The following is a 15,075-nucleotide window of genomic DNA, read 5'->3' on the forward strand; positions in this document are numbered from 1 at the left end:
TTGGTACCAGCTCTTATGAGTTACAATACCCAAACACATTTCTATAAAGTTTATCTCCCAAGTATCATCGTTTAGGTCTGGGGTCTACAAATTTTTTTTTCTGAAGAGGGCAAAAAAATAAATATTTTTGGCTTTGCAGGACCGTCAGTGTGTGTCACGACTACTCAACTCTTCTGTGGCTGAGGAGCCACAGACAGTATGAACATGTATACAGTATAAATGAATAAGCATGGCTGTGTTTCAATAACATTTTATTTATATATAAAAAAAGACAGTAGGTCAGATTTGGCCTGCAGGTCACAGTTTGCTGACCTCTGTTTTAGGGGATAGATGGAATTCTAGGAATAATGAAGAAAAAATTAGGAAAAATAATCAGAACATACAGAGAAAGGCTCATTAGAGAAGGGGTATGTGTGTGGGGATGTGTGTGTATTATTTTTCTCATGTGGACTTTTTTTCATATTTTATACATGACATATTAGTTCATCCACACACACACCACACAGTTGAGTAGAGGCTTTTCTAGCTAATATGTTGGAAGAGTGCTGAATTGGAAACCAGGAAATCAGGCTCTGGATAAAGTTCTGTCACTAACTTGCAATGTACATTGCGTTACTTCTCTGAGCAAAAAGGATAATGGGATTAGAGTGTCTCCATAGGTCTTTCTACTCTACCATTCTCTAATGCTGTGATTTTCTTGTTAAGATTTCTAGGGAGAAATACGAGGTTAAAAAATATGGACTAAAATTTTATTAAAAATTATATAAAAACCTGATGTAGAACTTACTGATTCAACTCACATAACCAACAAAACCACAAGGGTCAACGAGTCAAAGGACACAATGCAAAGGACACGGTTAAGTGGCACAGGGTGAGAGGAACACACAAGGTTGCCACCTGGAAGGCTTGGAGTGAGGGGTTGGGCCTTCAAACGTGTGGAACCAGTGGAACCCCTTGGCACACTTAGTACGATGGATAAAGCTTCCTTGTGACTCCAGGAAACAATCATGTGGACATTTTATGGAGAAGAATCTGGACAAAGGAGCAGACCCTTTGTGATACTCATAGCTGTAGGTGACCAAGAATCCCCTCCCTCCATTGAGCTAATTGGTCCTTTTCCAAAGCCATTTGGAATCAAAGATGGCCACTCCGTTCTCAAAGAGCGGTGTTCGGGATAGGTGGTTGGTCTTTGGATGATGAATATTGAGCTGGATCTAAGAGGCCCTGTGGTTGGCAAACCGGATTCTGCAGAGACCCCTGTAACAAAGGCTGTTGTGTGTGTGGAGGGGGGTAAGCCTGAAGGGCTCTAGACCCCACACCTGCTTCAACCAGAGCCCCACACCCCCAGTTTTTATTTACTGGTATTAGACAAGTGCTGGTCCAACTATTTCATTATAAATAGGAAACCTGAGTCTTTGACGGTAGCAGAGGTACATGTGGCTGTTGCAGGGAGTGGAAGGAGATTCTACTAGGGACTACAAGTTCATATTCATCTTCTGGGGAAGACAAATGCCTCGGGGAGGAAGGCACCCGGAGAAGTGCGTATGAAGTCTCGGTTTCTCCCAAGGACTTCCTGGATGTCTTGGTCTTAGGGGAAACGTTCTCATAGAACCCCTCACTGGAGATCCCTGATAGCCTTCTCCCAAGGACGACATGATTAATGTGGGTGTAGCAGAGATCCTCCGAGGAGCTCTGATCAGCACTGTCCTGCTGGTCAAAGAAGAACCTTATCAAGAGTGAGACTCTTGCCATTCCCTTTATATACTCCAGGCTCAACACAGACCCAACCCTGGTCAAAATCTGTCTTCCATGACCATCTCTCCTCCACCCCCTGGCTGTTTTTCCTAATGGCGACCCCCACCCCAACCACTAGCCCAGGCATCCAGAGAGCTCATGCTGTCCAGAGTATTCAGCCTTCCCAGGCATGTCCTCTCTGCCCCATGTTCCAGAGTGACCCCTGACTATCCCAAGTCATATATACAATTCCCAAGTCTCAGACCCCGAGGGCAGCACATTTTTATATAAGAGAACAATCTGAGGCCACCTTGGCATGATAGCTTATGGTATTTAACCACTCATCCTAGAGATTTTTGCATTATTAAAAAGGGAAACCACTCAAAAGAAGCTCCCAGGCAGTGGAATCTCAGGAGATAAAAAAGCAAAGCAGCAAAATACAAGAGGGAGAACCTTGGATCTGGGACTGAGGCTTGGTTTTGAATCATGCCCCTGACTTCTTGTCAGCGTCTGGCCTGGGGAGTATATCACTTAGCCTCTCTGTTTTCTCATTTGTACAACAGGGGAAATAATAGTGCCAGTCTTATAGGATCGCCATAACAGTGACGTGAGACACTCTAGGCAAAGCTCTCAGCACACTGCCTGGCATCAACAAAGGGCTCCATATATATTAGCCCCTTTCAGTAAGATGTACAACAGAGGTGGCTGACGTTGCTGCCACCAGGCCCCACACAGGGCCCTGGGCCGACAAGCACTGGCATCTAAAGTCTTTCTTTCATATCAAGGTTGGAAGGGGTCTTGGAGGCCAACTTCTGCCATCTGGGGTATCTGCATTGCTACCAGCATCTCAGAAAAGGGGTCAGAGGTGTTTGCATTACCTGCACAGGAGCAGATGACATTCCTTTATCTGGAGAAAGAAAATACAATCAATTTCAGGTCCTGGAGAGATTGTGGAGAGGGTGGGGAGTGGGGGGCAGCGGTGGACACTGGGGCAGAAGCAGTCGGAGAGCCGAACAGTGGTCTGTCAGGCTACCCTGACCTGTGACACACCCCTGGGGAATGACAGGACCATCTAAGGAAACAGCAGAGCTGTTTGCGGCTGAGTGGAGGGAGACATATTCAGTGGGGTCTTGGAAGGGAAATCACAATTCCTCTCTCTCCCTCACCCCTCCCTCCCTCATACAAAATTCATTGCATACCTACCTTGTACCAGGCACGGGGGAGACAAAGAAAAATCAGAAACAGTTCCTGTCCTCAAGGGGCTCACAGGCTAGCATAGGAGGCAGACAAGGGCCCCTGAGGATCCACGATGCAAAGGAGGACTGTCGTGTCTACTGCAGGTGACAGGGGATGATAGTAGTGGGGGGGCTGGTGCTCAGGGAAAGCTTGACGGAAGGAAATTCTTAAATTGAGCATTCCCATTCCTGAATTTGCTAGCAGATACACACAAAACCTGGCCAGATTTTCAAAAGCCAGTTTATTTAAAAGCAACTGGCTTTGGCCACTCAGCAAAGAGGCAAACGGATGCACTCGCTACCCCCTCGCAAACACACAGGCTCGATAAGCCAACGTGAGCTTTCACACGGAAGCCGCAGGATGCCCTCCTAACACAGGAGGTGGGTGTGCCCCTGCAGCTCATCTTATTATATTATGGATTTACCTTCCCTCAGGACTGACATCCCAGATTCTCACATCTCCATAAATTCCCATGGCCATCTAGGATGGTCCCTGATTATCACTGCAAGGAACGTCTGTGAGTTTTTGCATTAGAGGTCTTATCTCCACCTTGTTTTGCTCTGATGGAGATTGGGGTTTCCTGGGCCCCACCATTCCCCGGGGTGATGCTAGGGGTGGGAGGGCCGTATTATTCACACATACACTTTATGGAGCTAGTTTGCAAGACTCAGAGTGAATGAATTAGGCTCTGCTCTTTAAACCCAGGAAGGCAGAGGCAAAACTCCATCACTTTTCTTCTTTAGAAATACAATGGCCTGTCCTCAGGCCTATACTTCCTTTCTCTCTTTCTTGCATGTGATGCTATTCACCACCCTCTCCTTCTCGAATTTCTTCTCCTTAGCTGCAGTCCTCTTCTGTCTCCAAAGACCATTGCCTCACCCCCTAAGTGAACCTCCAGCATCTCTTCTTGCCAGGCGCTAGTGCAATGTGTTCTCTGCACAGCAACCCAGGCGGTGTCTTTTCATGCAAAGGGCATCATACCAGCCCCTTGTTTAAAGCCCCTCAATAGTTCTGCAGTTCTCAAGACAAAAACTCCAATCCTAAGCTTGCCTACAAGGTCCCGCCCCTCCTTGTTGCTCTCGGTGACCCTCTACCTTTCCAGTTATTGTTCCCAGTTCACCCGTCTGGCCTCCAGACCTCACGGGGGGATACGGAGATCAGTAGCCAGTTCCTGCTTCGATGAGCTCACAGTCTTGTGGAGAGAGACACAAGCAACTGGATGAGTGACACAGACCCACACGTAAGTGTTACACTGGAAGGACGACGCCCAAGGAGCTTGGGAAGCACAGAGAAGGGGCGGTGTGGAAATATAAGTCTGTCCAAAGTAGAAAAGATGAGAAAGCAATGACTTACTCGTCTTTGAGGAATCTGGCTTTGCTTTACAAATGCATACTTTTTTCCTGAAAAAAGAAAAGGAAGGAAAAGTTTTCAATATTCAGAAATTCTCAAAGGAAATGACACTGGACTCTAAAACCTTATCTTTAACTCTTTCATTTGTTAAAGTTATACCTCCTTTAGCGTAGAGGAAAACGAAGATAGATAAAAGGAAAAATGAAAGATAAGATCAAGTAGAAATCTCCACCTCTGGGTGTGTGTGTGTGTGCGTGTGTGTGTGTGTGTGTGTGTGTTTGTGTGTGTGTGTCTCTCTCTCTTCTCCCTTTTCCCTTTTCTATGGGTTGAGGTAGAATTGATTTATAAATGGAGAACTACGGTGATGTCATAGTTAACTATTTGGGGATTTTTTTCTAACAAAATATCAATTTCTTTTATATCATGTGACATAAGGAGCCAAGGTTATTTCCAATTCCAACCCCAAGCCTGATCTCTGACCTCCAAGCAAGCAAGCAAGCAAATGTGGTCCATGTGAGCACAGGGGTAACTACTCTGTAGAGACGAGTCCCCCAGAGGAACACAGTCTAAATATAATGGAAGCTCATTATCATCTCAGGAGACAATGACATGTGTGCCAAGCAGCATGACCATATGTCCCACTTGGCTTAGGGAGTCTGGGTAATGTCCTTATCCGTCACTTAGGGACCCCAAACTATTTGTAGCATGCCTTTCACTCTCAATGCCTTCCGAGGGTGTCAGAGGACTTATATGATCACCCTGGCTGTGAGTTTTCTGTGCAAGGACCAGGAACGTGTGCTTCCACACATGGAGTCTAGCACTTACAGTGTGAGGAGGGGTCTTTCCCTCTACAGTGGCCACTTTCAGCCTTGCTTCTAGGGCTTTCTGGTTCAAGGAGCGCCATCAAGACTATTGTTCCTATTTCTCACCAGGCTCGAATTGTTACTTCCCTGACTAACTCTCAGATGACTGTGTCTGGGGAGTCAGAGGCTTCCCCTGTGGCCACAGACAGTGGGCAGTTACAGGTGATTTACAGTAAATACCACATTGAAACCACACTCAGTGAAATAACTCTTGAAAACAATTCTCCACTCACCACGGAAGGCAGAAACACCCTTCGGCAACGTAGCAGTCCCAGCATCTAAAATAACCATGAGATGACACAAGTCACCATGTTGGTTTCTGCAGCTTGATTAGGGTGACTCCTTCTCTTTGCCAGTTCTGTGAAAAACCTTTTTTTCTCTCCCAACCCCCAAGACAGTATTTATTCTAGATGACTTGGACACATCTATTATGTTAGAATGATTTCTTCCTCCCAGAACATGAACTGCCCCTTTGGAAATATGAAGACGATGCGTATCACCTCCTAATCAGGGAAGGAACTTTCTGCTGTTGATAGGCATCATCTCCATATTTCCAAAGGGGCAGTTCATATCCTGGGAGGGAGGAGTCATTCTAGCATGATAGATGTGTCCAAGTCACCTAGAAGAGCTTGCTCATCCCCAATTTCAATGATTTACTTGGTCTCTTGTGATGAAGGACACACAAGAGTCATCTCCAGGAAATCATGGTATCAGTGTGTGGACATTTTAGAAATTTCTTTCTGGTACAGGTTAGACAATATTTATAGTGAATTCTACTGTACTCTGAATTTCTCCTATTTAAACTATAATTATAAATGTATACCACATTATAATTGTTAGGTTGAAAAAAACCCCAAAACAACACTGGCTCAAAATGGTGTCACTTGGACTGAGTTCCCAAAGTGGTGCTTAAACATAATTGAATTGCAGTTTCAACCTCCTCCATCAATGTAGTCTTAACCCATCAGCCGGGAATTCTTCAATTTGTGCCATTAAGTCTGTCACCTGGCCTTCTCCATCCCCACAAAAAGATGAGATAATCTGCATGATAAGACACCTTGCTTTTCCCCTTAGAAAGTAGTAGCCTCACCTGGGATAATCTTTTTCTTCTGCTAATAACTTTCTTTTCTCCACTCTCCTTCTATATATAACTCCTTTGAGAGCCTCTCTACCTACTAGATGGGGTGTTGCTGATTCTTGAATCATTTAATAAAGACAAGTAGATCTTCCCATTTACTTTGTTGAATTTTGTTATTTAACAGTTCATTTGTTTACATCCTACACTAGAGATTCATAAAGTTGGGGACCGTATAGATTTATTTTGTTCATCACCGGCATAGATCACCAGCATGTGGCAGAGTGGCTGGTAAATCTATTTTCAATAAATATTTGATAGATGAACGAGTAGCCAAGAACAGAGTAACTCCAACTGGCTCAGGTCATCAAATCTGCCTCCTTGACCCAAGGGACAGGTAAATTAACAGGACTTGTGATCTTTTTTATGGGAGGCAGATCGTTCTGCAGTCAGACATCCAGGCTGCCGTCTATCATGCTGGGCATCTTTCTGAACTTGAGTCATAGTCAGCTACCTATGTAGTTGAATGTGAAAGCCCTGCATGTCCTGGTAACACTATGTTAAAAGGGTCTGTAAAAGTACCATCCGGACATATCCCCCACAAAGTGAGCTTCCCAGGGAGTTCCCTTGCAAAGGGTGCTGGAGGAGATGCTGTCGGCGCCAGCATGGCAGAGTGTTCTGACAGCAACTGGGGGTCCCTGTACCCCCAGAGTTTGACGGCTGAAAGGCATGGCTCCTCTTCATGCGACTTTCAGCCGTTGTTTCTATCTCCTGTTTCTGTGGCTGAAGAAACGCCCGAAGGAAACCACTGAACTTCGCCAGTGCTAAGAAACTGGGTTCCCTAAGGAGATTTGGTTCCCTAAGGAGATTTGGGTGATGAGAAAAGACAGCCGATTTTGAGTTACTGACGGGACGAGGATCTTTGGAAAACTTGAGCCATGGTTTCTTTGTCGTAAAACGAAGATGCTTACACTGCTTACCTCATGGAGTTGTAAGGGTCACATAAATTTAAATATGGGCAAAAGCTATTTTCAAGCTTGTTATTTCCCCCACTCAATTTTTCTGTAATGTATTCTTGCATTTCAGCCTGGATGTTTTGGTTTGGGGTAGGTTCTGCAGGAGACCGGATGTATCTCTGGGACGCCACACTCTGTGCCGGCAATTCCAGGTTCCTGTCTCTTACATAAAGCTTCCCTGGCCCACTAGTCTACCCAGTCTCTACCTTGTTATAATGCCCATGACCCTTCTGGTCTGGTTCATTATTTGGAGTATATGCTTTAACACACGTCCAGGGATATCCCCCAAATAGATGATCCTTAGCTTGCCCTGAAGACATGTACTGTAAAAATACCGTCCAGACATATCCTCCCCCAGTGATACAGTACAGATCCCTGTTGGGGGATCTTTGGGTGTCCAGCTCCTAATGCAAGCTTTGGCTCAGTGGTTGCTTTTTAATTTAATTGATATTCTTTCAAGAGCTTCTCCTGAAACCATGGGAAAAGGGCAGATAAGTCTATAGGTCACAGAACAACTGGCTTTGCTACTTTTTGGAATTCTTGGACCCTGAGACCCTAGTTCCATATTTGAGTGATTCCCTGGCACTCAAAAAGACTGGTCAGAAAGGGTTCATGAGGAAATCTTGGTCTAACAGCATCAGGGTAATTGCAAGTGTCTTTCTCCACAAACCTTTTAACGATCATATGGGAGATGTAGTCACCTCAGCAATAGAAACTTAAAGAGTCTAAAATGGAATGGTCAGGATGGAGCTGAGCACAAAGGTACTTGAGCTAAATGATCAGAGGCAGCAGGGGTTGCACGTCTCCTGTCCAAAGGTTCAAAGTGTTTTGTCTTTTGTCTTGTCTTCACATTTACCATGATTACAGCTGCTGCTGGGCGAGGCAGGGTGCTCCGTTGTGGAGCATGTGAAGTCCAGTACCTGACAGACTTTACTCTTCATGGGCAAAGGCTGGGAGAAGGTTTGTTGGATTTGTTCTCACCTGGATGTTCTCTGTGCGAAGCTTTGGTTTTCCAGAGTCCAGGGTATTTCTTGAGTGTTCTGCTGCCACCTAAAACCCAACATATCAGGAATGAGCTAAGTTCTTCCTTTCTGGGCTTCCCTCCTTGATTACCAATTTTTCCAACTTTTGCCATTTCTGCCATTTGTGTATCACTCCGGCATCACCTCAGCTTCAGCCTGTTCCCCTCAGATCTGTTCACAGCTTCTCTTTAACATACATGGCAACATTTTATCTGACACTTCCTCATTGCCATGGCAACAACCCACCCACCGACATTCTCCGACAAACTCCACACACCACCGGCCCTAAATCATTTGTTCCCATGCGGCCGGGATTGCTCATGATGACCATGAGACTATCAGCATATGGAGAGGTCTATCCACTTGGCGCAGTCTTCGGGATGGCGCACGGGGATGGGGAAGGGTACTGGCTTGTCTCAGGTAAGTCATCAGCTTTTACAGCACCAAGGCAGAGAACATGGGATAAGAGGAGAAGAAAGGATTAAAGAAAGAAAATAAATCTGTTCCTTGTGCGGGTTGGGTTTCTGTATAACCATTTTTTTTCACTTGTGGGGATTTGAGGGTATAGAGAAAAAGAAACTAAAAATTAACTACTACTGGGGCGCCTGGGTGGCTCAGTCGGTTGGGTGTCTGCCTTCGGGTCAGGTCATGATCCTGGGGTCCTGGGATCGAGCCCTGAATCAGGCTCTCTGCTGGGCGGGGAGCCTGCTTCTCCTCTCCCTCTGCCTGCCACTCTGCCTACTTGTACTCGCTGTCTTTGTCTATCAAATAAATAAATAAAATCTTTAAAAAAAATAAAAATTAAGTACTACTTACTATATGCTTATTACTTTCTCTCATCTTCTCTCTCTCTCTACACACACACACACACACACACACACACACACTCCACTTACTAAATGTATATAACACACACATTTTATATGTTATATTTCATTTAATCTCAGAATAAATCCATGAGATAGATGTTATGATTCTATTTTTTACCAATGAGAAAACTGAGGCCAAAAATGTTAGGTAACTTGTCCGAGGACCACCAATCAGTAAGACTCTGAGCTCCTCTTGTAGAGGACTAGGTGACACACTGCTCAGTGTGTGTGTGTGTGTGTGTGTGTGTGTGTGTGTGTGTGGGCGGGGGGGATCTCCATGGCTTTTGTAACAAATCTGATCTGGAGAACCATGGTGGGGCTGTGCTGACTGGATGATAAATGGGAGATAGGGGTGAAGTTGAAAATCAGATCTCAGGAACTAAAAGCCTTTGAAAATTATACTAAGGGAAATATTTTATTTTATTTTATTTTTAAATCATTTTTTTTAGATTATTTATTTATTTATTTGACAGAGAGAGACAGCGAGAGCAGGAACACAAGCAGGGGGGGTGGGAGAGGGAGATGCAGGCTTCCCACAGAGCGGAGAGCCCAATGCAGGGCTTGATCCCAGGACTCCGTGATCATGACCTGAGCCAAAGGCAGACGCTTAACCAACTGAGCCACTGGGGCACCCTAAGGGAAACATTTTAAATCAGCATGGAAATGAAGATGCTGAGCCAACTGATCAACTATTTTGGAAAAAAAAAATATATGTGCGTGTGTGTGGGTGGGGGGTGTGTGTGTGTATGTGTATGCGTATTTGACACCATATAGTGAATGTATGGATCTACATGTAAAGCAATAAAACAACAACAAAAAAATGATACTGTGGATGTGTCTTATCTTAAGATGGGGAAAAATTTTAAGCATTAATTGGTAGAAACCTAAGAGCTTTCTAGATTTAATTCAATTATGTTTAAGAAATAGTAAACAAAACATAAAAAGTTTGCATGGCACAAGATATACAGACTAGAAAAACTATTTTTTTGTAATATGAGAAAGGGCTAATTTCTTCAAACTGAGAATAGCTTGTACTCTCAGTAAAACAAAGTAGACCAAAATCCAAAACAAAAAATAGGCAAAAGACATTACTGGCTCTTCACAGACAAAGAAATACAAATGACTGATAAATATAGACATTAAAATAAGGAAGATGTATCTAATGTTGTCAACAGTTATAACTGTGAGTTACCATTTTTTTCTTTATACTTCATGTATTTTTCACTGTTTCTACAACTAATATGTATTAAAGTCCTAATCCTTCACCCTCACACCAAAATTCTAAAAACAAAACAAAAAAACTACAAATGTCACATCAATCATGACTTTCTCAGTCACATTGTATCTGTATTTTGTTTTATTTTTCTTCTCAAGACAGTGATTTCTTCATGTTTCCAATCATTCATCAAACTCATTTTGAGTGCCTACTATTTGTCAGAAATAATGCTAGGAAACAGGAATTCAAACATGACTAAGAAACAGTCTCTACATTTGAGGAACTCACACATAGATATGAGAATAGGGATTTATAAGCTGATAACATGGCCGAGCTGCAGATGGCTCAAGGCCTGAGGAACCAGGGAGGAGTTTCAGAAAACACTGGGTTTCAGGGAGGGGCAGGACACATCCCATGGGTTCACCAAGCCTCTTTTTGGCAGGTGGCATTTTGAGTTCCGTGTCTTAGCTCCCAGTGGCAGGAACTGGGACTCAGGATGCCAAACGTAATCCTTAAAAGTACTCCCCTTTCCTTGTCCCAGCGAGTTCATTCTTCCTAGACCACCTCACTAGGGATTCTCTTTGTTTTGGGTGGTACTAATTTTTACAATGACTGCTTTGATGTTAATGAAGATGATGGTCCCTCAAAATAATATCTTATTATTATTGAACCTTACTGTGTGTAAGGCACTGTGCTAGCATCACACGCACTAGAAACTTCCAAGGTAGGTATTGTATTATTACTTCCTCTTAAAATTAGGAAACCAAAGTCTAGAAAAAGCCAAATTCTTGACCGATTTTAATGACCGCTGCTTAGCCATTGCAGGGAATGTGCACCGGGTGAGCCCTCCCTGTGGGCAGAAGCTTGCTATTTATTTTGAACTAAAATAGTAATTAAAAGAGTAGTGGTGTCTTTGAGCTCCTTGCAGGCATTAAGAACTCGGGAGACTGTCCTACCCACCCCCATCCCCTGCCAGCCCTCAGAAAATTGTTGCATTTCTTAAGTCATGGTTTACTGCATTGACCTCCCTTGATAAAGTCCTTCTGCCTTTTAGGGGTTCTCCACCAGCTGCTTGCTCACTCTGATTCTGGGGAGAAGGCCAGCACTATAAGGAGTTGAACTTAGTGTCTGACCCTCAGTAGGCACTTAATTTTTTTTCAGTTCTTTACCCTGTTCCCTCCCCTTGCCCAAAGACCTCTTTTTTTTTTTTTTTTCTTGATGGCTCTGTCCCACGTCCGCTGCTTTCCCCTGGGGAGACTGGACTCACCTGTTTTCCCTCAGCGGAGAGTTCCCCATTCTCTCAGTTCTCTTGGTGACTTCCCCTCAGCCAGCCTGGTGCTCTAAAGGGGGCAGCTCCTGACCCAATGTGCGTTGCTCTGGCTACCAGTGCCAGAGAGCTGAAAGGAGAAGAGTACCTCCCCACAAAGGAAGGAGGACCCCAGGGGGAGGAGAGTCTGAGGTGCACGCACGCACAACTTCCTAAAATGTCAGAGCCCGTAAACGGGAGCAAATTTCGCCGCTCAGAGATACGCCTCTTTGGCATATTATTTTAAGTTGGTTACTTTAAAGAAACTTCAGATATAAAATGGGCTCTGAAAATCAAGTAGAAATTACCCTACTGTAAGAGACTTTTGCATTGACAAGGGAAATCTCCATGTGTAAGGGTATCAGGAAAAGGGAGCTCTAAGTCTCTAGAAACTGTTACTGATGCAGAAGGCAATTAAATCTGCATAACAGCATGACCCTTGTTTACTGTGCTTTTTCCTCTCACAATGGACCCTCCATCCCCAACGTCTTTTGTCTTTAACTGAAGATGGTTTTTAAGGTGATGGCTTCAGCCCTTTGGGGGAATTGCTTAGTTTCCCTGAGTCTCTCCCTTACATACAGGAGATAGACATGTTATTAAGCTTTTGTTTCTCTCCTGTTAATTTGTTTCATGTCAATATAATTCGTAGGCCAGCCAGAATAGAGGAAAATGTTTCCTTCCCAACTCCTGAGGGAACCAGGCTACTGGCCTTAACCAGAAACCATTGGTCAAGGAGAGCGTTCAGCTTCTGGGGAAGCCCCATCTGCAATTACAGACAAGCCATGGAGTTTTTCACTTCAGATTCCTAAATTTATTCAACCACTTCATAGTCTTGGAAAAGTCAGAGGGGGAATTTTGTTTTAAAACAAAAAAAAGGTTAGCGGTGCCTGGGTGGCTCAGTTGGTTAAGCGGCTGCCTTCGGCTCAGGTCATGATCCCAGGGTCCTGGAATCGAGCCCCGCATCGGGCTCCCTGCTCAGCAGGGAGCCTGCTTCTCCCTCTCCTGCTCCCCCTGCTTGTGCTCTCTCTCTCTCACTATCTCTCTCTTTGTGTCAAATAAATAAAAATAAATAAAATCTTTAAAAATAAAAAACAAAAAAGGTTAAAACAAGTTAAGTCAATCCAATGACCAACAGAAATTATTAACAAAGCATATATCTGATAAAAAGATTTTATCCAGAATATATAAAGAACTCTCAAAACTCACTAAGAAAACAAACAGCCAATAACAAAATGGCCAAAATATTTGAACAGACATTTCAACAGAGAAAATATACAGATGGTAAATACATACATGAAAAAAATGTTCAATACCATAGTCATTAGGGAAATGTAAATCAAACCACAATGTAATACCTTTATACACATTTGCTAAAAAACAGGTCAGTCAAGTGATTTTGAAGAGTTAATTGGCTTTATAAGAGACTCAGGACTTGGGCAGTATCCCATCCAGCAAGTAGAGAGATGCTCTGAGGGGCTGTATAAAATGGAAGGTTTTTATAGGAGGGTGGGCCAGGAAAGTTATTAGCAAAATAAAAGAAAGAATTGTTCCAGTCAAAGTCACTTTCCCTTAGAGGGACGATGGACAGGGGGTCTTATTAGGTGGATTACCTCATCTTCCTTTCCGGGATGAAGAGGATCACTGATGTTGATGAGAAAATTCCCGACTCACCAGTTAAGACTTAAATTTCTGGAGGAGATTGAAATTGCACTTAGTTAGGTATTAAGCCCCCATTTGGTGACTTAGCCTAAGTAAAGCCATTGTGGGTCTGTGGTTGTCTTATTTACACCTATTAGAATGGCTAACATTGAAAACAATAGAAAAACTGATGACACCAAGCGCTGGTGAGGGAACGCAGGGCTTGCTGCATGCATTGCTGATGGGAATGCAAACTTGTTCAGCCTCTTTGAAAACCAGCATGGTAGTTTCTTATAAGCATAGCCTCATCATACAATTTAGCAATCCCAAGTGAAATAAAACATAAGATCTCTAGGAACCTGCATGCAATAGCTGCTTTACTCAGAATTGCTCCTCAAACCCTGGAAATAACCCAAATGATTTCCAAGTGGTGAACAGCTAGACAAACTGTTGCATCCCTCCAAGACTGACCGATAATAAAAAGGAATGGACTACAAATTCATGCAACAACACAGATGAATCTCAAATGCATCACACGAAGTGAAAGAAGCCAGACTTAAAGGCTACCTTTATATGACATTCTGTCCAAGGCAAAATGGTAGGGACAGAAAATATATCAGCAGTGGCCAGGAGCAAGGGGTGGGGGAGGGATTGACCTTCAAGGGGCAGGAGGGAATTTTTCTGTTCTTTTGTATCTTGTGGTGGTGCAACATGACTGCACGAGTGTCTCATAATCGAAATAGCTGTCTACCAAAAAGGGTGCATTTTACTGTATGTAAATTATGTCTCAACGGAAAAAAAAGAGGTTATAAAAACAAAGAAATGAACTTGGGGACAGGGAACCATCGATTTTTGGTATTATCCTTATATTTGATGGCTGGTTCCAGCTTGATCACTCATTCGTTTCTTCATTTCTTTAACGAGTATATGTTGAACACCTACTATACGCTGGGCACGGCGGGTTCAACGTGGAGCAAAGCACATACAGGCTTGCCCTCATGGAGTTCCTTGAAATGAGATAAGACAAAATGCAAGCTACTTTCTTGCCTGTCCTTGAGTAATGCAGAGGTCACACTTGCCACAGTCAGGAGCAGCATGGGGAGAGTACTAGTTCTGCAGCCACCCTTGGTAGCTGCTCCCCAGGCTTCAGTCTGTGTCTGTGGAGCATTTCCAGGAGGGCTTCACTACCAGCTGGCAGACAGATAACAGTCCCTGCAGGGGAGGAGAAAATATTCTGACCTGAGGAGGAGCCGTAAGGAAAGGAGGGCAATGCCAGTCTAGGGGCACTGGAGGCTCAAAGCAAAATACGTGAGTATTTCTAACATTTTAGTACTCTAAGGGCAAATACAAATTTAAAAGATAAGAAGTTTAATTCTCTCTGCTGAAAATGAGGGTGGAGACTTTCTCTCTGGCTCTTTTCTTAAAGCTTTTCCATTAGAAAACTTGTAAGTTCTTTCTATCTTTGAAAGGCAAGTAACTCTTGTAAAGGTTGAATAAGCAACCCAGGAATGAAGTTTCCTTCAGGATCTGGGAGATTTCTCTTTGAAATGTAATCATCAAGGAAGATCGTGCCCAACTTCCCAGTCCCCCTACCCCTGGGGAATAGCCGCAGAAATTCAGCTGGCCTGGGGACTCCAAACTGCAAGCTACTTCCATGGAAAAAAGAGGAAATGCTCTCTTAAGGACAATTAGCAAATATGTTACCAAATGAATTTAGGGTGAGTTGTGTGTGGCAGGTGGTACAGTCAAA

General features: G+C 43.7%; 1 protein-coding gene across 2 annotated transcripts; it reads right to left on the reverse strand.

The window, feature by feature from the left end:
• Nucleotides 1-243: 243 nt before the first annotated feature.
• GCSAM (germinal center associated signaling and motility) lies at nt 244-11,760 on the reverse strand. Of its 2 annotated transcripts, none has more exons than XM_028110643.2 (6): nt 11,649-11,760; nt 8,256-8,324; nt 5,417-5,461; nt 4,324-4,370; nt 2,613-2,641; nt 244-1,707 (listed from the first exon to the last, which is right to left on the reverse strand). In XM_028110643.2, exons 1-6 carry the CDS (start codon nt 11,675-11,677, stop codon nt 1,393-1,395), a joined length of 534 nt encoding a protein of 177 aa, XP_027966444.1. In that variant the 5' UTR covers nt 11,678-11,760; the 3' UTR covers nt 244-1,392. The 2 variants fall into 2 exon arrangements, with proteins under 2 accessions (XP_027966444.1, XP_027966443.1); XM_028110642.2 differs by having other exon boundaries at nt 244-1,710.
• Nucleotides 11,761-15,075: the final 3,315 nt, after the last annotated feature.

The sequence above is a fragment of the Eumetopias jubatus genome, unplaced genomic scaffold (assembly GCF_037043125.1).
Source record: "Eumetopias jubatus isolate StellerSeaLion01/CBP00866 unplaced genomic scaffold, mEumJub1_p1.0 scaffold_1, whole genome shotgun sequence".
NCBI lineage: Eukaryota > Metazoa > Chordata > Mammalia > Carnivora > Otariidae > Eumetopias > Eumetopias jubatus.